At 42.0% G+C, this 23,366-nt stretch overlaps 1 protein-coding gene across 6 annotated transcripts in view; it reads right to left on the bottom strand.

The window, feature by feature from the left end:
• Positions 1–23,366, bottom strand: part of MLIP (muscular LMNA interacting protein) — an 80,572-nt gene that overhangs the window by 35,674 nt on the left and 21,532 nt on the right. For 4 of the 6 annotated variants that reach the window (XM_061622969.1, XM_061622966.1, XM_061622967.1 and 1 more), the window contains exons 2-5: positions 19,440–19,520; positions 11,259–11,411; positions 9,194–9,532; positions 2,508–4,082 (exon numbers count right to left, since the gene is read on the bottom strand). In XM_061622969.1, the coding sequence (XP_061478953.1) occupies positions 2,508–4,082; positions 9,194–9,532; positions 11,259–11,411; positions 19,440–19,520 (2,148 nt within the window). Of the gene's footprint in view, positions 1–2,507; positions 4,083–9,193; positions 9,533–11,258; positions 11,412–12,464; positions 12,575–19,439; positions 19,521–23,366 lie in introns of all 6 variants that reach the window. The other 2 variants (XM_061622970.1, XM_061622971.1) reach the window with 2 other exon arrangements.

The raw sequence follows: 23,366 nt of genomic DNA, 5'->3' as shown, positions 1-23,366 counted from the left end.
CTACAGCAGGCACATATAGCCTCCCACCCAAATTTAAACCAAAGCTGCCCCTGGCCACATCCACACCAGACCTTTATTTATTTGGACAGTTATGGCTTCTCTCAAAGAATCCTGGGAAGTGTAGTTAGTGAAGGTTGCTGAGAGTTGCTAGGAGATGCCCTGTTCCCCTCACAGACCTTCAATCAGAGCAGCTGACTGTTAAACCAGTCTGACCACTGGAGCTCTGTCAGTGGAATAGGAGTTTCCTCTCAGCACCCTTCACAAACTACACTTCCCAGGATTCTTTGGGGAAAGATGACTGTCTCACATGAAATCAAAGTCTGGTGTGTGTGTGGCCCCCTGATTAGCCAAGCCAAGCCAAGCAGCTGGGAGTCTGGCTTTTAGAACACTGACAGTTGGTTGTTACTGAGCATGTCCGACACTATCATTCAGTTCAATGCAAAATTTCTTGAATTAATTAAAAATCAGCCAGGCATTTTTTAAACATTTAAACTGCAGAAGATGAAGGTCAGAGTATGGGGCAAGGTCAGTAACAGGATTACAGGTACTCTGTGAACATGGCTGATTTTTAATTAATTTCAACAGATTATGAGAACTCTCAGAGAAAAAAGTCCAAAAGGGCTCTGGGTTTCTCTCTCTCTTTTTACACTTTGAACTCTCTATTCTCTCTGACTGTTTTGTGTATTGCCATGAAAATTGAGAGGGTTGTTAAGCAAGCATTTCTGAGTTCAGGACTATAAGTTTTCAAATGTTTTGTTTTGAAATGAGCTTATGGGAAGCCTCAGAATGGCATGGGGGGTATTTTCAATTTAACATTGTGGAATGTGAAAAATCCCCGCTGGCTACAGTATACAGCCACTCTTGTGGCTGTATAATCTTATTCCAAAATTAATTAATCTAGTACAGCTGCATTCCCCCTGGTTCTTTCTACTCATTGGTGAACACAGATTAGTATTGCCATTCTGTCATGAACAAATCATTAACAGAGAGGGGGAAAGTACTCCTTTTTACTAGCTGGAGTTTGTGGATTTAATAATGCTAAAAGATTTCATCCATGCCAGAAGAATCACCATTTCAAGTTAAGTGACTTTGGCTTGAAGGACAGTATCCAACTACATTTTTGTAGTTTACAGATTAGCATCAGCACAAGTAGATTTTCTCTCTCTCCTCCCCCCCCACACCATGCGCCATCCATAAATTTAGGGAGAGCATGGTGGGAGGAAAATCCTTGCACTGGCAGAATGATCTGAGTAGCCCTATGTTGAATACAACCTGGAGCCTTAACAGTAGTTGCTTAACAATCTGGTACATGCTGTTATTCACATGTGATGGTTAAAATCTACAAATATAGTTATCATGGGTATTCATATGCATATACAGGTCTCTTGTGCATGTGGGAATAATAGGACGGATGCAAGCCACGTAGTCAAGAGAATGTGAGCACACATAATTTCTGCTGGATCAGGCCAAACCCCACCTAGTCTGGCATCCTGTTCTCACATTGGCCAAGTTCAAAAAGTGGGACCTGCAGCTGGTATTCAAATGCATTCTGCTTTCAACAGTGGAGGGAGAACAGAGCCATAAACATTTCTCCTACAATTACAGATGGTGGTTAAGGAGGAGAGACCTTAACCATGATCCCTGAGGCAGACAATATGCTAAGTTTAGCTGCCTTGCCACACCCAGGAGCAGGGCTGGTGCCAGGCATGCTGGGGGTCTTGGACACCAGCCTGCCCTGGGCCCTGGTGCATGCACACACACCCCACCTACCTTTGCCCCACCTATGCTATGCGCTATCAGCCCCTTAGGGAAGCCTCAGCTATCATCTTGGTTGATGGCAGGCATGCGTACACAGCGTGGGCAGCATTCACTTCAAGGGAAAGATAGATGTGGCACACAGGCAGGCATCGTGGGCCTACAAGGTAGTGGAGGTGCCTGGGAGCTCCCTTTCTGTGATCCACGGCAGAGTCAGGAGCCAACGCTGCTGTGGATCGCAGAAAGGAGCACTACCCACCCACCCACCATAAGGAGGGGCCCTTCAGCGGCCCTCAGCCAGGGCCCAACCTGGCCACGCTCTGGCACTGGCCCTGCCCAGGAGCAAAATGGGTGCAACATCCTCTCTGGGAGCCAGCATGTTCACTCATTCACAGTTAGCCGTACTCCTGCTTACCATGATGTGCGAACCAGGCCACTGGATTGCATTTGCCATTTTACTGCCCATTCACCCAGTTTAGAGAGAACCTTTTTGGAACTCTTCACAATCCCTTTCTGTTTTAATCACCATCAGCAGCAAACTTGGCTACTTTCCTGCTCCTGTGCAAAAGCCTGTCTATGCATTTGTGAAAGGTGCTTGGAAAACATTGCTAGACAACGGTTATGTATATGATAAGTGATATAATTAATATTGTTTGGAATTTACATTTTCTGTCTTTGGACTCCATTCTCCTGGAGCAGGGAAGGAAAGGAATGAAGGTACAGAAGCAAGCCAGGAAGCAAAGACTGAATACCTTGAGCATCTTATTCTCAGAGTCAGAAGGCAGAGAGAAAGACAGTGGTGAAGTCAACTCCCTGGATCTTGACAACAGTGAGCAAGGTGAGCGCACCCTGGTAGGAGATCTATCCTGTGTTACTGTTGGGGTCCTGGGTCTTGAAGATGGAGGGCAAGCTCTGAAGCTCGAATGAACTGAGGAGGAATTTGTCTGTGCTGAAGGGGATTTAATATTACAGCCTGGAGGAGTGGGTGAAAGCGAATCTGTATGAGAAACAGGCCAATGAGGAGAAGGGGGTGGCGAATAGGCATCTAGGCTTTTAGCAATGCCTTGTGGTGAACGTTCATTTGACCGATAACTAGAATACATAAAGGTTGGAGAGAGAGAACCCTTTTCGGAAGTGCGGGAGACTGTGTCTCTTTGGTTACTAGCAGGAGGGGACACTGGATAGGACTTAGCAGTGAAAGTGGAGGAGTAGGTGTGTACCTTCTTGGACCTTTCAGGCCCTCTGGTTCTGTGGGTAGGAGAGTGGGCCGCTTTCCTTGGGGCATGGGGAGGTAAGGCAAAAGTAGGTAATTTTGGTTGTAAAAGTGGAGACACAACCGTTTTTCTATAGGAAGAAATTGTGGGTGACAAAGGGCGCAATTTGTCAGGGGAAAGTGCCCTAGTGTCAAGATGTCTTTTAGGGGATGGGGAGCTAGTTTTAAGAGCAGGGCTGCCCTTTGAAGATAGGGCCATGTGGTTTGGCACATTAGAAAATACCGAAAGGCAAAATTCCTCATGACTTGGAGAAGGTGACCTAACTGAATAACCTGAGGCAGATTTCTTAGGTGTCGGAGGGGTCACTTTAAACTTATGGTCTATTGTCAGTGTTGAAGAGCCTAAAGAATTGGGGGAAAATGTGGCAGGGCAAGATGCAGGAGAAAAGGGCCTTTTTGGAGCAGAGCCTGACTTTAGAATAGCAGTCAGCAGAGACAGCCTGGTTGGCAGAGAGGATTTATTTCCAGACCTCAGAAGGTTCCCACTAGATGACATTTGGCTGCAGGGGTTGCTTACACTATATATGGTTGAGGAGGAACCATGAAGAGGAGAAGACAGGGGCTTTGGACTAGGAGATAATAAGTGGGTTGTGATATACATAGGAACCACCGTAAATCTCTTAGAAGGGAGAGGAGAACAGGCCTGGGGGGACAAGCTCTGAGGAGTGTCTGCTGAACTGTGAACCTGTGAAGAAGGGTGTGGGTCTTTGCTTAATAAAGGTGTTGAGGTGGTCTCAGATATTTTGGGATGATGTCTAGCCTGGTGGAGACCACTGGGTAACTGTGCGCCATCTGAAAGGCTGTTAAATGGGAAATAAGGTCTTTGCAATATGGAAGAAGGGAGACTATAAGAAGCAGTAGACTGTAAATAGGTAGAGGTCTGGTGTATGGAGGATCCATTTGCAGACTGCCATTGGCTGTGGGATTCTTGAAGAGAAGAGGCTTGATGGACAGGAGTTGGATCCTGGGCTACTTTCAGGTTAGTTGAAGGAAGTAAATGAGCAACAGGTGGCTTATAGGAAGGATGATCAGAGGTAGATAGAGAAGAAGTTAACTGGAGAGGGGAAAAGAAAAAAGACATGTTAAAACAGAGTAATGTCTGTGATATTCTTCAAACTATGCATCCTACATCCACTTGCTACATCTGTTATGTGATTTAACAGCATAACACCTATTTTAATTATCAGTGATATATTACATGCTGGGTTGCTAAGTGATTGCTATTTAATATTAAACTATCCATGCACAAAATTCATTGGTGTTTGGTTTTATTTACATAAAAGATAGATATCAGTGTTATATACTCAACACTAATTAGTTTCCTGTTTTTCCAAAAATAATAAAACATTAACTAATGTCATTAGCAGCAGTGTGATGTAAACAGAAGACACAAAAAGCCTTAAAATGCAAACTCAGGAAGGATTATACTAGCAGATACTGTGTAAGATGGAATTGCAACATAACCAAATGGCTGCAGTTGTTCTCATTGTTATTCATGCATCTATCCCAAAGAAGTTGATATGCATACATCAGCACAACTATGTTTTAGGTTGGGGCCACTAGGCACATTCTTGAGTCCCATCTGGCTAATCGAGAGCCAGTGTGGCATAGTGGTTAAGGTGTTGGACTACAACCTGGGAGACCAGGGTTCGAATCCTCACATAGCCATGAAGCTCACTGGGTGACCTTGGGCCAGTCACTGCCTCTCAGCCTCATGAAAACCCTATTCATAGAGTCGCCATAAGTCAGAATCGACTTGAAGGCAGTACGCATCTGGCTAATGTTTCCGCACTTTTTCCCGTGAAAACAAGTGCTGCTTAGGGGATTCTCTAACAGCTTACAAATCAGAATATAACTGTATAACTATCATGGACTAACATGCTGGCATGGGATGCAAACTAGTACAAATTAGAAACATATGGAATTCCATATGTACTGAGACTTTTCATTTTATTTCATAAAGGGAAACGCACTAGAGCAGTGGTTTCTAACCTGGGGGCCGTGACCCCCAGGAGGGCCATGAAGTAATCCAGAGGGGGCTGTGAACAGTAAAGAAATGAATTCTTTATTAATTTTTTTAAAAAGGTGTTCACTCTCTGGACACTGTCTGTTTCCCGCCACAGCTGCTGCTTCCCACACCTCCCCCTTGCTCCAAACGAAAGGAGAGAACTTTTGCTGAAGCACCAGAGTGTCTTTCAGGTGTGCAGAGGGCAGGCATCTGCCTATAAAACACATGGCAGATGCCAAAGGAGACTGAGGGTAGAGCTATCAGGAAGAAGAGGGGATTATTGTCGCTGACTCCCATCTCCTTGCACTGCCACTACTGATGATGCCCTCCCTCAGAATGAGAGGAGAGGGCTTTTCATGGAGCAAAAAGAAGCAAGGCTGCAAGGAAAGGCTGCTTTCCCCCTTCCTTCCTGGCAGCCAGCCTGCTGTCTTTCTTGAAGCAGCGAGGAAGCTCAGGACTTGCTCCCCCCGCATCTTTGAGATGAAGTGTGTGTGCCAGTGTCCCCCCTTTCTTCCACCTATACTCTGCCCCCAATCTCTCTCTCCAAGATGATGTGGCAGTTGATGGCTTCCCCTCTCCCACGTGCCCAAATGCCTGCATGCCTGCAGATGCTTGCAGGAGGGGCAGGTGTGTTAGTGTGTGTGCATGCGCTGATCTGACTTCTGCTCCACTCTCATTCCCCAAGTGCATGCTCACTCAGTCATCAGTTGTGATGATCATCCCAAGGCCTAAAAGCACTAACCCCCCTCCTCAATCTATCCACCCTATTGCCTTCACAATCTAGCATCCCCACCACTACCGCTTTGCTGCTTCTTTATTTATTATTATTATTTTTAAAAAGCTCAGCAGGTTGCCTGAGGCTGGGGTCCACGTACTGCAGCTGAAATGTATGTATTTATTTAATTATTATTGCATTTATATCCACCTTTTCTCCAAGTTGCTCAAGGTGGTGCACATAGTCCCCCCCTTTCCATTTTATCCTTATACCGACCCTGTGAGAGAGGTCATGCTGAGAGATTGTGTCTGGCCCAAGCTCACCCAGTGGGCTTCATGACTGGGTGGGGATTTGAACCTGGATCTTAGTCCAACACTATCACCCTCTGGTGTTGGGAGACAGGACTGTACAACTTCTGACTGTGGGCAGAGAGGGGGATACCAATTTCATTGGACCTTTGCATTAAGAAAAGTAAGCAACACCTTTCTGTCTGCAGGGAGCTTTTAATCGAAAGGGATATTTGCAGATGTGATTTTGCCACACCCTTTTTTCAATTAACAGGGTAAAATTACAGTTAGCATGGGAGGAGGGAGGCCACAAAATTTTGGAGCTTACACAGGGGGTCCCATAATCATAAAGGTTGGGAACCACTGCTCTAGAGGAATGAGAATTGTTTGTACCAATGCTTTCCTTCCCATAAAAACAACAACAGGGAAGCCCCTGTGCACATCCAAACGGAGGCGTGCATTTGCTTTGTCCATTTGTGTACAGCACACACTGATTTGCTAGCTCTTGATGAAAGGCTCTTCTTACTCTGCTGAGGACCAATAATAGAAGCAGCACTTTTCACATGTAACAAAGAATGTTCTGGGCTCCAAGTACAATACAGATTAGCTGATTAAAAAACACACCAGGGCAATCTTTTATAATATGGGTAAGGGACAGGTGCACCTAAGAATGACACAGGAGATCTGTCATCAGGATCTCTTGCACTTTTTAAAATAGCAGCTGGTGGAGGGATGAACTGAATTAGGATGGGGGTGCTGGGGCCCGGGTTGGGGATTATCTCTGCCATTTTATTGCACACACACCCCAAAGTTGCTTTTTGCCCTACTGGAGGAAACATACAAGTACCAGCGCTGATTACACTTCCTGCAGTGCCATGGTGTGGATCTGATTCAGCCCTCCTCTCGTGGCTACTTTCCTCCTTTAAAAGAAAAAAATCCTACCATATGTACATATGCACGCAGACAATCGCAATCCCCAACTCAAGCTGAGAAACATAGGCAATCAAATTAGAGCAGGTGGAAATAAGCATTCCCTAAGGTATGTTAAAGCAAAAACAGCCAAGAGGGATAATGCCATTCTGAATATTGTAAGGGATGTGTTTTGTTGTTATCAGCATTTCTTTGGTTTCTAAAATCCTAACTGTTACAGAGCTAATTTATGTGACCCTTTTTCACTCGCTTCCCTATAGGTTTTGACAGAGTGAAGTGGTCTTCTGGATGTGTGGATGTATTGCTCAGTTTTCCAAGCTCGATCCCCTCTTGAAGAGTTCTCCAGGATGTGGTGTGCTTTGATCTCTCATCATATGTCAGAATGTTCTGAAAACTGTGTGAACAAGTAGCAAGAGCAAAACTCAAGAAATCACAAATTCCTTGGCTGAGCATGTGTTCAGAGGCATCCCAGCCTTTAATTCTTAATATACGTCTACCCAACTGACCCCCTATTTTGCACCCAGCTCTTGTTGGTGAAACTCAGGTTCCAGTAAAAAAACAAAGTAGCCACCAGATGCCTGAAGTCTGCCCACCTCTGTTTCACAGGAAGCAATCCTTACACATTTATCTCACAGCAGCTGATAGGGCAAGAGCCTACTGAATACATTTGAAAAAAAAATTGTTTAGAATCCTTTAAATAAATTATAGTGTCACAATTTTTGCAGCAAGAAATGTGGATTTGAGAAAGAGCTTCAGCCAACCCCACCTCTGAAACCAGTGTGTATTAGTACAGTTCTCACATTTACCAGCACACACGTGTTACATTCATGCTTTTATTTCCATGTATATAGCTAAAAATAAACTTGAGGTGTACAGCAATCTAAACAAAGTAAGTCCATAGATTTTGTATTGGATCCACCTTCCCCCATCAGAGGAAGGGAACCACTGGATCAAACCCATGATGATTACTCAGCCACATTTATTACATTCCCAGACTGCTTGTCCAAATGAATAATTCTGGCACCTTCAGAGTCATATTCTGAGTCTGAAAGCAGCCCTAAATGCTCATTAATCTCTGGGATCCTTTACACTTGACTGAATTCCTACACAGAATACAGTTCCATGTAGGAAAATATGCAAATCTCATATTTAAACAGTCATGTGTGACGATCCTGTGAATTTGCAAATCTTTTTGTTTGCACACACTGGGAAGCAATTGGCACATGATGATCCACACGTGAGAGGTTATCAATTTCCTACATCAAAATGAATTAAGAAGCTGCCTTACATTGGTCCATCAAGTATAGTATAGTCTATGCTGAGTGGCAGCAGCTCTCTAGTGTTTCTGGCTGGAATCTGTCCTAGCCTTTCCTGGAAATGGCAAAGACTAAACCTGGGACCTTTAGGATATAAACCATGTGCTTCACTACCAAGCAACAGCTCTTCCCTTCATATATTTCTATAAGGAGCCCTTCCCAAAATTCCAAATAGGAATTTTGTCATGTGTAAAGTAGCCCTAAATAGAATGTTCACTCAGGTAAAATGTTGTTTCAGCCATCATTTTGTGAAAAAGTATGGTAATAGTCTACACCGGCCATCTCCAAAGTGATGACTTCCAGATACTTTGGACTACAACTCCCACCATCTCTAGCCATTGGCCAGACCAGCATGGGCTGATGGGAGGTATAGACCCAAAGAGCTGGAGGACATCACCTGCCCTAAACCCATGTGTCATAATAATAATAATAAATAATAATAAATTTTATTTTTCAGTCGCCTATCTGTCCGGGTTAGGGACACTCTAGGCGACATACAACAAAATAAAACAGTGCATATATATATCAACAACAATCAAATTAAGCTAAAAACCATCCTTCAGTTCATAGCTGTAAAGTGCCACGGAAAGTACAAAAATGCTGCAATGCACTGCTGCCACATGTTTTTTTCCTCTCATCACACCTATCTTCTCACTAGACATGTTGTTTCTCTCAGCAATGGAAGACCATAATATATGCAAGGTACTAATTCATAACTGAGCTGGTAATGAATAAACAGAACTTTAGCCAAGAACAATACGTATGGACAGATTTACATAGAAATGATTTATCTCTCTCTCTGTCTCTCTCACACACACACACACACACACACACACACACACACACACACACACACGCACACACACGCGCGCTCACACACACACACACACAACTGGAAAAACATTATACCTGAGATTGTTTCTGTTGACTGGCAGAACTGTAAGACGTCTCTGTGTGCAATGATAGCTCTGGAGCATTCCAATGTCCTCTTGACTCCCCACCAGCAGATTCACAGGCTGCATCTAAAATCTTGCATCTTCCCTGTCCATAGCTATGGCCTACAGTAGCACTTTTGTCTTCATCTGAGTCCATAATGAAGACATATTCGGCTTTGAAAAGGTCATTTCCCTCCATTTCCTCTTGCCTTGCCTTACGATCTTTGGTTTGTAAACTGTTTGTACAACTGGTGGGGTCACAGCTTAGTTTGCTTCCACTTCCAACGGCCTGGTCTTCAATCACTGTTTCAGTCTATTTAAACAAATAAAAACTTGGATAAATTATTTTACTTTTATATGCTCATTTTCCTTGCCAAGAAAAGAACTAGGAGCTTGTACTCCAAAGTAACCCTACAGTATACCTTCAACAGAAGAAAACCAAACCAAAAGCATGTGCTTGCAACCCCTGCAATCTTTCACTGTTCAGAGACTGGGGGGCATGTAACAATGTCTTGGGTATAAGGGCTACTGTATATGCCACATTTGTACACACAACAGACATAATTTTTGAGGCTTGGTTGTGTATCATCTTTATTTTCCCTTCCTGCAGTTTTCATCCAATAGAGTAGTGGCAAATTCAGAAGTGCAGGGTCCCTTCATGTTAGTCATAGCCACGCTGCACCCCCTTTTTTGCTGCGGCATTGAGAATGAGATCCTTGTTAATGACTTCTCTCACAATAGACATCCCTAGGAGCCAATAAGCATGAAAGAAGAGTGTTAGCTACTGAGAAGATTCTTCTTGGTGGTTGACTCACCTCCTTTCACTCTGATTAGCTCCAATCAGCAGGAAAGGTCAAGGAAGCATGTTAGAAGATTCTTCTCAGTGGCTAAGACACTCTCCTTTCATGCTCACAGGATGCTGGAGACATAAGGATCCTGCTTCCAAAAATGTAAAGGGTCTAAGACCCCTCCCCCGAGACCCTGAATGTCTACATCTCTGCTTTCATGTCTCTGAACAACCTTCTCTGCTACATTCCACTTTCCAGATCCTTCTCCTCCAATTACACACCTATGCCTTACCCTTCTCTTTGAGTACCTAACAGATATTTGAAATGTGGAGAACAAATGCATGTTGGGAGGAAGGGCAGCACTGTAGCATAAGAGTCTGCCCCCAGCATGCCTGTGAATATCAGAACCCACACATGTACGTGTATAGGCTCATTTCAGATGCGGAAACACAGACATGTACGGTGGGGCAAGAGCTCGCGCCACTTCCATTGTTCTTTAGACATGTGTAAAGAGCTAAGGTGAATCACATTGGCTCACCTAGCCTATCCCAAAACAAGCCTTTGCCTGCTGCAGTGCACCTTCAGTTCAGCTTGCTCTCATAATCCCAACCCTACAAGGGTATATATATACAGTATCTGGAGATTCTGACCATGTACAAAATGCAACACTGTGCTATTTATATGCTGTTTATAGGGCATTTCTACGCCACTTTTTAGTCCTAATAGGGACTCCTCGAATGTGGATACAATACAGTCACAGCTTCAAGAAATTATTTAAGCAGGATAAAATGTTAATGCCAATAAGACATTATATTTTAGAAGCTGCAAAGACTGCTTCCAGACAGCCTGTTTACTGAGCATTTATCCTGATTTGTTTGCACAAAGTTTGCAGAGTGGTTAGGCAATGTTGGACGTTTACTGAACATTCCCCTGATTTGTTTGTGGGGATGTTATATGATGTTGAGTCAAGCAATGGTTATCACACGGTTTTGCAGGGAAAGCAGGTCTGTTGCACAAGAGCACCAAATCAGCTTTAATTGCAACACCTGAACTTGCCGGTATGTGACACAGTCCAACCCGAAAATTGCACCCAAAGATTATGAGCCAAAACAGTATATACAGGTTACATCCAACTTTAAAGCTAGAGAATGTAACAGTTAGAAAATTGATGCTTATTTAGAGACAATTTGGAAGACTTCCCCCCCCATCTTATAAATCAATATTAAAATATTTAAAAAGGAAAAGCCGTACTGTGTGTCCAGTAATTCCTTGAGAGTTTGTATCCACAGGTCCCTCTGCAGCTTCTGCAAGAAATGTTGTGGCTTCGGAAATGTGAAACTGAGTTGGCAGCCTCCCAAATGTGGGAACAAATGTGAACCTCAGAAATCCAGATTCAGAAGGAACCTACAATATATATAATGCGTATATTTAACAAAGAACATATACTCATGCTGTGTTGTCCTATCTGAACCACCCTGAAACCATTTTGCTGGACCCAACTACAGGGAAATATTTTCTCTGAAGAATTGGGAGGGCAGAATTCATGACCATTTACCATTCATTTCCCCCCATTTATATCAACTTTTTCCTGTCAACCCAGGTTGAATCTGCACATGTTGCTTCAGTGTTGTGAATAGCTCAATCCAGAGTTAAAAAGTGAGCCTTACAAACAAGCCCACAAAAGTCACTAGCCCAGAAAAATATCTGAGTCCACCTGCCCACAGCCACAGAAGTTAATAACCTCATCTATGGCATATTTACATATTTTTTTTTAAAATAGCCAACTCTTCCCATTTTTAAACTATGTATTATTTTGAACATCACAAATTCAAACACACACACATATACACACACAGCGGGCAACCATAATTAAAATATGTATGTATGTACGTACCTACCATTCTAAGCCTATAATACAAATTCATAGTTAAAAAGTCAAGTGAATATGCTCTTGTAATGGGAATGCTGAATCTGGGAGACTACATTTCCCCATAGCTCCTGCCATTTCTTGGTAAGCTGCAAAAAGTACTTGGAAGAGAGGAGCTGGAGCTGGGGGAAAGGAGGAAAAAAGACCCGAAAAGAGAGAGAATAAACTGCAGCCTGGAATCCGATCTCTGAGGGCTGGTGAAGCTCAATAGGAACTCAGAGCTGCTAGAGAAGAAGACTATTGTTAACATATTGCTAAAAGGGATTGGGGTGGCTCTGGGCTGCAAGAAAAGCCCTGGATCAGAATCGGAGATGCTTACATTCCTTAACATGTATATCTCTAATTCAGTATTATGTGCTACTCTCTAGGTGGCTAAACTCTGCTTTATCTACTCTGTTCAACCATCTCTTGTTTATTCACCACAGCTCTCATCAGGTGTTAATCACATAAAGATGATAAAAAGGGACTGAGGGGTCATGCATTTAGCCTTATCCTTATCCCAAAAGTCATGCAGCTTGCTATGCCCTCACTATTTGACAGTGGCACATGGCAGGGCCTTCTCCACAGTGGCATCCCAACTCCAGACCTTTCTCCAATTAGAGATACGGTTGGCCCCCTCAGTGTTGTCCTTCCAACGCCTCTGGAAGACATATTTGTTCATGCAAGATGTTGGGAGGAATTGAGACAGTAAGGTTGTATACAATATTTAGAGCTTTCTGATTGTTGGTCTCCGCAGTTCGTATTTTATTTCTGTGTTGTATGGTTTAATACATTGTTGTATCCTGTGATCTTTACTGTCCTGTGATCTTTAGATGAAAGGAAGTCTAGAAATAACCTAACAACTTCTGAAGTGGGGAGTCTGTTGTTCAACCACAATTTAGAACTGTAAGTTTTAAGACTTCTGAAACATGGGGGGGGCTCCATTCAGAGAAGGCTCCCCACTCAGAGGTTGTGCCCAACATGGGTATGGTGGAGGTAGAAGCTGCACAGGGTTGGGGCTAAACATGGCCCCATGGGAGCACATGACTGACAACATGTAACACCACTTTTAAAACATCTGCACTTGCTGCCCATCCACTACCGAGCCTTGTATTAATTTACAAAGCCCTGAACAACTTAGGTCCAGAGTATTTTAGGGATCGCCTGAATCCTCTTATCCCAGCTCAGTCACTGAGATCGTCTGCATGAGAGGCATTGGTCATCTCCCGAGTTAGCGAGGCTCATTTAACATTGACACAAAACCAAGTCTTCAGTGTCATCGGCCTAGTTCTCTAGAATGCCAACAGAGATTCAGTTTTGTTTTGTGCCTTCTGTTTTAACTTTTAAGCGCCTGCCAGGCTTATGCAGGCAGTTAAGAAGATGCTTTTTTCACAACAGTTGACCCTTGTTTTTATTGTATATTTTATTTTTTAAATTCTATGGTGGTGGTTGTAAGTTCTATGGTGGTGTTGTAAACCACTTTGATGTTTTTAATGAAATAGCAGCATACTAATATTTTTATAAATAAATAAATAAAATAAAATAAAACATGCAACCCCAAAGCTCATTTCTTCATTCCTTCTTCAGGAGAGTAACATGTGATGAGGACTCCAGCATGAGGGTCAAGCTAAAAGTGACATCACTGGGAGTTCTGTGTTTGGAGCTTCTCACCCTTTTTCTTTCTAAAAACAAAACAAAACCTACAACAGCTTAGGGGGCCATATGGATCAGGGCTTTGGGCTTCCCACAGGTATCTGGTTGGCCACTCTGAGAACAGGGTGCTGGACTAGATGGGCCACTGGCCTTACATTCTTAACTTGAGCTTTTTGCAGATATGCGTCCAGAATGCGGCGGCACGACTCATTAAGGGTTGCCATTGGAGAGAACATATCTCTCCAATCCTTCGGGAACTACATTGGCTCCCGATAGTGTCAAGGGTGAAGTTCAAAATACTGGTTATAACCTTTAAGTCTTTTTCTGATGCTGGTCCGATTTACTTGAAGAATAAACTTTCTCTTCTTGGAGAAGGTTCCTTCAATTAGAGTGGCTAAACTAGCCGGCACTAGGTCCAAAGCCTTTTCCATTGCGGCTCCCCTACTATGGAATACCCTGCCAGTGGCCATTCGCCTAGCTCCATCACTTTTGTGTTTTCGGAAGCAGCTGAAGACCTGGCTTTTTGATTAAGCTGGTGGGGATATCTGTTATAGCCATTCAGTGTAGGATGTGGATTGGCTGTCATAATTCATTTTGGTTTTTACGTTGTTTTATTTATATGTTGTAATTTGTTTTAGTATGCTGTAATTTGTATTTCGATATGTATTTTATTTTTGTTGTACGTCGCCTAGAGTGACAGGACTTACCTGCCAGATAGGCGTCTAATACATTTTAGATAATAATAATAATAATAATAATAATATGCAAATTCCCTAACTTTATTCACACAAACCAATAACTATGGAATGGAAAACCTACGGGCTTAAGGGTGTTGCGAGCTCTCCCGCCATGTCTAGTGGGACCTGCAGTGTGATTGCTGGATTGCACTCAATATTAATATAGAGTTTGTTAGTACTGGAGCACTTTAAGAATCTGGACACACCTTTAGCCATATCCTGAGTGCTCAGGCACACTTAATAATTTGCATTTCCATTACACTAAATTAGTCTCCATGGTTTGGGAAGCCTTGGATGATTGTCCAAATGTGGCCACTATAAAGAAGCCAAAGAAAGATCTACTTTGGGTTCCTTTTCCACTTCATCATCAAGCTAATCTGAAAGATCTTGTTTCCAGGCTCAAGACCTAATGTAAATAATTTTATTCTTTAAGGGGGGGGGATCTATTGAAAGGGAAGGCTTCCCTATAACCAATTTCAATTTTTCTTTTCAAATGAACACTGTAGGGTCTTCCTCAAACTGGGGCTCAAAGTGGGCAGACTCTGGTAACCTAACCTCTCCTGCACCACATCAGCACCATTTCCCCACTGTAAGCCCATTGCTGTAACAATGCAATCTGGGCTGTAGTACCAGCTGGATGGAATTCTAAGTCAGCTGATCCCTGAAGACCAATTCACTAGGCCAGATGTGGAGACGCTTTTTCAGCACAAGGGCCAGGCTCAACCCTAGCACACAGCCAGGTTGGGTACTGGCCCGAGGACCCAGGATCTCACGCAGGAAGGTTTCTTTTTCTTCCATCCACTTTTCCAGCAGCACACCATAGGATTTTACTACTCAATATAAAGTTTCGAGTGAGGGGAATGATGCAATAATAGCATCAACATTATTCTTGCAAATAATTGTTTGCATCATTCTCCCACTTGCAAATAAAGGCTTCAATTAGATACTTTCATTCCCCCTTAAAAAGATGGTGGTTTCCCAGTTGAGGCTACATAATCAAAGCCAATTCAACATTGTTCTTCAACGCCACCAATTATGCCGCCCGACAAGATCGGCCACACAGGGCCTTCTCTCAATCCCGCCAACAAAAACAGCCAGATTGGCGGGTACAAGAGAGAGGGCATTCTCAGTGGCGGCCCCCACTCTTTGGAACTCCCTCCCACAAGATCTCCGGCATGCCTCTTCCCTAAATGTATTTCAGAAAGCCTTAAAGACCTGGCTTTTTCAGCAGGCCTTCGGGGTATCCGGGGAGGGTTAATTGATATAATTGTAATGCCTCCTACCCAGTTTTAATATTGTTGTTGTAGATCTATTGTTTTTATTGTATTACTGTATTTTATTAATTGTATTTTAATAATTTTGTAAGTCGCCTAGAGTGGCCATTGGCCAGATAGGCGACGAAGAAATTAAATTTATTATTATTATTATTATCTCTATCCAATTTAGTAGAAAAACACTCAATTATCTAGCACTTAAATTTAAAGTTGCTATTCAAAGTGATCAGGGAATTTTTCATGAAAAGAACTGCTGATAATAGATCATCCCCAATGAACTTTAGAGATGTTACACTAGAACTGAATCTTCATACCCACTAAGTATGTATAGAGTTGCCCGACAGATTCTTGCATTTGCACAGAAAGTGAACGAAAACATTTGTCCTCCACAGCAGTTGGTAAAAAAATGGGGTAGGACTTGTACATAATGGAATATTTCTGTCCTCTCTCAGGGAATTCTATAGCAGCCTTGTGGCTCCTTAGAGCAGTGTTCTTCAACATTGGGTCCTTGTCCCTAGCCAATTAAGCAGGCTTGATGGGAGCTGTAGTCCGACAACCTTTGAGGACCCAAGGTTGAATGGCACTGCCTTAGAGAACACCACATTTATTGATAGACCCACTTCATCAGATGCATGAAATGTTAGTTTTGTATAAATTGGTAGATACATGGATACAAACAGAAAAAGTGTGTGTGTGTCATTACAGAGAGAGGCCAGAAGACCTAGTAATGCAAGACATTAGTGCAACACATTACTGTGGAGAGCACCAATGGCTGATATAGCTGTCAGTCACTTGGAAGGTACCCAATTGAAGTGCAGCTTCAGAACCTTTCCGCTTAAAACATAGTCTCCCTCAGACATCTTGAAACAAAGCCATCATCCCCAAACTGCTACCCTCAGGATGTGTTGGTCCCCATCTCCCATCATCCTCAGTCACTATTCCTAATGGTCAGAGATGATGGGAGTTGTAGTCCAAAACAGCTGGAGGGTAGCAGCTCAGGGAAGGGTATGGTAAGATGAAGCTATAGGAGAAGAGACTCATTAGAGCAGTTTCTGGACTAGATAACGTGCACAAAATGGGTTGTGCATTCTTGTATTACTTGTGTAGAGCTAATTCTGTCAAGGATAATTTTTACAGGATGTTTTGGGGTTATGGTATGTCTTCTTAAAAGAGATGAAATGAGTGTCTATACCCAGGACTGGGTTACCTTTTCAGCCCAAGCATCACATTCCACCTTGTGCATAAGAAGAGCCCTGCTGGATCAGACCAGTGGCCTTTCTAGTCCAACCTCCTGTTCTTGCAGTGGCCATCCAGATGCCTATTGGAAGCCCACAAGCAGCTAACATTCAAAAGAGGGCCATATGCTAGTTGTGGGCAGGACCAGCAGCAAACGTGGGCAGAGCAATGAATGTGACCCTTACCTTTGTACTGTAAGCTACATTCCAACTATGCAAAAGGCAAAGGTTTACATACCCACCCACATCTCTGCATCCAGGTAAGCAAGAGGCACCATCACAATTCAAGACCACATTCCATCCAGACAAAAGCGGTCCAGAGTGGTGCAGAGTTGGGCCAGTGAGGTGCATGGCCTGGGGTGAGTCCTGAGGGCCAGACAGAGAGGCCTGGGAGGGGCAATGTTTGGCCCCCAGGCTAGAGGTTTCCCCACCCCTGGCACTACATGCATGGATATTTTAGTGGGAATTTGTTGTTCATGTGAAATTTCTGCAGATACATCCACAAACAGTAATCTAGGATCCTGTTAATGAAACCACTTAGAAAAAGTTGCAGTTGCTACTTCACATTTCTGTGTATTGTTCAAAACTCAAAAACATGCATGCTGAGAAGTGTTACATTAGCATCAAATGGTAGGTTCCTACAGTTAAACAGTATTTGGTCATAATCTAATTCCATTTCCTTCTTCTCAGACGTAATACCATATATGGACAGAATCTGCATACTTGTTCCATATCTTAAATACATAGGTATCCAAAGGAGATTTGTACTCAGCTTATTAAACAGGTTTTAAAATATAACATATGTACAGCAAAAACCTCAGGCTAGAATCCTTTCCCATGATGCGCTAACTGACTTGAAAGAGGGAGGTTTTTGTTTTGTGTATATATAGATTAGGGACAGGCAAGACATTCTATTCAGTTTGCATCTGAAGCTAAATCTGTCAAATTCACTCTTTCCGAAACAACGTGAGAATGGAAAGACAGCCATCCTTCAAAGTTCACACTTGTTTGAATTTTGTGATGCAATTCTCCAATTAATCAATGTTTGCAAAAACACGTATATTAGGGGAAAGTGTGCATAAAAATTAAAATATTTGTGAAAATAACATAACAAAAATAAATTATATTGGCAGAAATTGCTTGCAAAGTTATTTTATAATACAATATTACAATATTGTAAATATTACAATATTACATACAATACAATAATACAATTTTGCAAGATTTTATAATATTGTAAATATTAGTCAAAACTGCCTACAAATATGTGTTTAGTAGGAGAAATTCTCACTAAAATGCTGGAGAATTTTCATGAGGATTTTTTTAAAAAAATCCAGTTGTGGCAGAAATGTAGAGAACCGAATTTAAGACTGGAAAAGTGAGAATCTGAGAGAACCAAAAGTGACAGAACCTTCCATCCCTAATATAGATATAGATATATATCTCAATATATCAACATTCAAATATGGGAATGACCTCTTTGCATGCTGAAGTGGCTCTTTCACAGCAGGACTATACCAGATGACTTTTTTTAAAAAGCAGTGCAGCTGTAAACACCTATGCATCCAGAACACCATACCTAGCTCAGGATTTCACCGATCGGCCAGGGGATCAGGCCCACATGTCACATTTTTACAGGCTCATCCAGGCAACCCTCAGCTGGGATTATCCAAAGCATGAAAAACCACTCCGAGTCCTTGCAGTCCAGAGCTGCAGGGTGTTCCAGCCTGCTCTGTTACAGATATAGGGAACCAGTTTAGATTATGTGTTCTACACAGCTGGCCTCCCATAGGCACCACAGCTTTTATTTCAGATGATCACTGTGTGTGCCACATGCTAGATGAGGAGCAAAATAAGCCCCTATATCTGCACCTGTGAAAGTGTAACATGTGGACAGGTGTCCAAAGTAACATAATCTGTGTCCAATCAAAACCACCCCTTCTGACTTCATAAAATCTGTACAACATTGGAAAGCTCAGTCTCAAGCTTTTCTACCTGGAGGTAGGGATGGCAGGCTGGGCCAATCTTGGTTCTCTTTGTTTTTGTTTTTCTCAGTCTTAAATTCAGTTCTCCACATTTCTATACCAATTACTTTAAAAAAAAAAAATCATGAAAATTCCTCAGGATTTTAGTGCAAATTTCTCCTAATAAATACATTTTTGTATATAGTGTTCACTAATGTACACATTTTTGCAAGTGAGTTTTCCAAATACAATGCCTTTTTGCATGGTATATTAATTTTTATGCACATGTTACCCCAATATATGTATTTTTGTAAACATTGTTTGGTTGGAGAACTGCATCACAAAATTCAGATAAATGTGAATTAATTTCGAAGCATGGCTGTGTTTCAGTTCTCATATTGTTTCAGAAAGTGCGAATTTGATAGATTTGCCTTTACATGCACACCGAATAGAATTTCTGGTGAGTTCATAAGGAACTTGCTTCCTATATGTATGTTTAGGGGATTTCCATCTTAAACGTGAAACATTTATTCCAGGTGTAAAAATGCCATGATTTAAAAAGTTAGCATTCTTGTTGAACAGCCTAATACTTACAGCAGACTTCCAGTCCTAGAACATTTTAAAAAGATACAGCATGCCATTATGTTTATAAAGACTTCATACCTGTTCTCTGTAAGGGAAATTAAATGAGGAACTGTCTTTCCCATGTCGTGCCCCAGTCTGTTCTCCATGTTGTGTGGGTGGCTGGTTTGAAGAGAGAGAGAAAAACCAAGACATTAACATTCATTCAGTAGATCTATGCTGGAGTCTTAGAGGAAATTTTTTCTTTCCAGATAGAGTTCCCATATTCTAGGAGTAGGCAGCTTGTGTGGGCATAGGAAGAATGTGGGGCATAAAGGCTCCACTTGTTCAACCATCCAGTTATTAAAATGCAGAGCTTGGAAAAGTTGCTTTTTTGAACTACAACTCCCATCCGCCCAATCCAGTGGCCATGCTGGCTGGGCTGATGGGAGTTGTAGTTCAAAAAAGTAACTTTTCCAAGCTCTGTTAAAATGTGACATTGTAAACAGTGAAATGGCCGCTTCCTAATGTTATCCTCTAATGGTGTCAGTGAAAGATTTTCACTGTGCAAAAGATTTGTATTAAACTAATAAGATACGTAAAACATGTATTTTCTTAATCATTAAGTATACTGCATCCATTATACAAAATACACCAAATTTGAGGAGCTTTGATTTGGCTTTAGTTATGGTGGTCCTCCCAAACTACAACTCCCACCATCCCTGAGCACTGGCCATGATGGCTGGGACTGATGGGAATTGAAATCCAACATGCCTGCAGGGTCCCATCCCTGCCTCAGGAGCAAGTTTAAGAGTCAAATAAAGTTGTGGGTTGTTTTAATCCCACATTGGTGTTTGCCTCTCATTTACCATTTGCAATAATGCACTTAATGTCTTGCTCTAAAGATAATGCAACAATGCTTTTCTTTGAAATTATCATGTTTTAAATTACACCCCATTGAACGATAACAACCTCCCTTTCTGGTTAAATGTCCAGGAATTTACATAATTCAGCCCACAGAATGTTTAAGTGTTTTCACAAAGTTATCCATTAAAGGAAAAAACCTTCTAATGAACAAATCAATAAATGAAACTAATGATACTTAGACTGTGCTTGAGTATTCTGCACTGTGAAAATCTTGAAATTTATTCTACTATTTTCTTTTATTACTCTGAAGTATTAAAATGCTATCTGTTTATTGCTCACACATGGGAACTCTACAGACAATGAGACAAAAATACCCTGTTACCTAAAAAAGCCATACATTTTGCCTAAGTGACTATTTGGAACATAACCAGCCGGTGGCGCTGATCATACTGAATTACAAAGGATGTGTTTTATTTTACCTATAATAGAAAAAGGGAGAAAGATAATACAAGTGAACATTGCTTATTTTAATGCACAAAATCTTTATTTTTATGGTTCAGACCTATAAAATTTTAAGTATAGCATGACAAAGCAAATTGCTAGCAAAGCAATCATGGCACTTTTAAAGAAAATTGCTCCAAACCAAAACATTTCTATAAGGATTGTACTGCCTCCAAGTTGATTCTGACTTATGGCGACCCTCTGAATAGGGTTTTCATGGTAAGCGGTATTCAGAGGTGGTTTACCATTGCCTTCCTCTTCCTCTATAAGGATTACATTACAGAATATCAGTGCCAAAAGCAGTGATGGTGAAGAATTTAGATATTTTCAGACATGGGTGCGGATTTAGATGTAATTCGATCATTCATTCCATGCAAGGACTGGATGTCAATGCTGTAGCCACTGTGGCCGTACTGGGAAATGTTAGGAGAGTTTTCACAGTGTCCTGTGTGGTCAAACATTGCTTTGTATTACAGGTGCTGATGCAGAACCCACCACACCAATTTTGGTTGGATATTCACAGGAACCATAACATGCGCTCTGGCTCTTCTGCACCAGAGCAGACTCTTTTCATGTTCTTGAAAGACATGTGCCTACCATCAAGTTCTCTCTCTCTCTCCCCTCCCCCCCTCCACGCCACCCAGGGCATGACCTTTTATGAGCTCTGAAAAAACCTCCATAGTTTTGCCCTGCAGCCAGTTGGCCTGATGCTGCTGGTCCTGTTAGGATAAACACTTGGTGTGAGGGATGAGGAGCTGATTGGAGGACAGTAATGCTCCTTTCAGGGCAGGGATGAAGAACCTGTGGCTCTCCAGATGTTGTTGGACTCAAGCTCCCATCAGCCCCATCCAGCACAGTCAAAGAGCATGGGAGTTTATCTTATTTTATTTTAAAGCATGTACATATTGCTTAATATTTTAAAAAATCTCTAAGCAGTGTAGAAGAGAAAAATGATGTCGTTAAAACTAAAATACAGACTCAAACCAATAAAACAGCAGCATAAAAACATATAAAACAAATACAATAGAACTTCAAGCCTGGGCAAAAAAGTAAGGTTTTGCAAGGTGACTAAAGCCACTAATTGTTGCTGATTCATGTATGGGAGATGGATGGGCATTCCATAATACATCAGCAATAGTGGAAAATGCCCACTTTCATGTCACCGCCCTGTTCTGTATGGCCCAGTGCCACGAGCAGTATTTCCCAAAATGATGCAAGTCATTTTACAGTCCAACAATATCTGGAGGGACACAGGTTCCCCATTCCTGTGAAGGGGTGTAATCATCTGGAGTCTCAGGGGGCCAGACCCCTTACTTTTGGGGGAGCAAGGTCCCAGCAGGATCCTTATATCTCCAGCATCCTACAAGCCAATCAGCATAAAAAGGGTGTGCATTAGCCACTGAGAGTCTTCTAACATGCTTCCCTGTCCTTTCCTTATGATTGGAGCCAGAGTGAACGAAGGTGAGTCAGCCACTGAGAAGGCTCTTTTCCATAGCTAACACTCTCCCCTTTCATGCTTATTTGATTCTAGGGAGTTTTGCCGTCATGGGAGAAGACATTAACAAGATCTCATTCTCATCCCAGCAGCAAAAAAAGGGGGAGGGGTGTTGCTGTGACTATGACTGTGTTGACGACACCCTGCACTTCTGAATTTGCCACTAGACTACTGCTCCTGTGGGTGCTAAGCATTAACCTGAGAGGAGCAGATCACATACATTTGTCCTATCCAATCAGTACCTTCCCTTCTGGGGGGCTGAACATCTGGTGGAAAAGGCCTGGCTGATTGGTTGTTTACTTCACACTAGGGATGGAGAGAAATTTGATTCAGTTAGCATTTCAAACTGAATCTGTTATATTCTTACTTTCTGAAATAATGCGAGAATCGAAACACAGCCACCCTTCAAAATTCACATTTACCTGAATTTTGGGATGCAGTTAGCCACCCAAACAATGATTACAAAAATGCATATGTTAGGGGGAAGTGTGCAAAAAAGGGAATATACGGGTGAAAATAATATACCAAAATGCATTATATGAGGAGAAATTGCTTGCAAAAATGTGTACATTAGTCAAAACTGCCTACAAAAAATGTGTTTATTAGGAGAAATTCACACTAAAATGCTGGAGAATTTTCACTGGGATTTTCTTTTTAAAAATTCATAAATTGCTGCAGAAATGTGGAGAGCTGAATTTAGGATTAGAAAAATGAGAAATGGAGAGAACCAAAACTGAATGATCCGTCCATCCCTACTTCACACATGCACACCCAATGCAGCTGCTGTGGGATAGCACCACCGGGAAGCACTTCCTACACAGCAGGTTGAATATGTTACGTCAAGAGGACCTTTATCTTAATTGACTCTGTTAACAACAGGGTACCTACTTCAAACTGAAGAAGCTTTTTGAAACAAGAGAAAAAATCAATGGGAGAGTTGCTATCACTTAACTCTCCAAGGCAATCAGCCTGACTTGTTTTATAATTTCCAGAATTTTGATCAAACATTTGACACATCTAACGATGAATACCACACACCCGCATTTGCCATTCATTTCTGAGGGTAAAAATCAAAGTAATTAGCCTCTTTGGGATAGATCAACATAGCACAAATAATTGACAACTGCTTCAGTGGGAAACCAAAAATGTTTTCAGCTAAAAGTGTC

The sequence above is a fragment of the Rhineura floridana genome, chromosome 4 (assembly GCF_030035675.1).
Source record: "Rhineura floridana isolate rRhiFlo1 chromosome 4, rRhiFlo1.hap2, whole genome shotgun sequence".
In the NCBI taxonomy this organism is placed as follows: Eukaryota; Metazoa; Chordata; class Lepidosauria; order Squamata; family Rhineuridae; genus Rhineura; species Rhineura floridana.
This window is presented reverse-complemented; position numbering and strand designations above follow the sequence as displayed.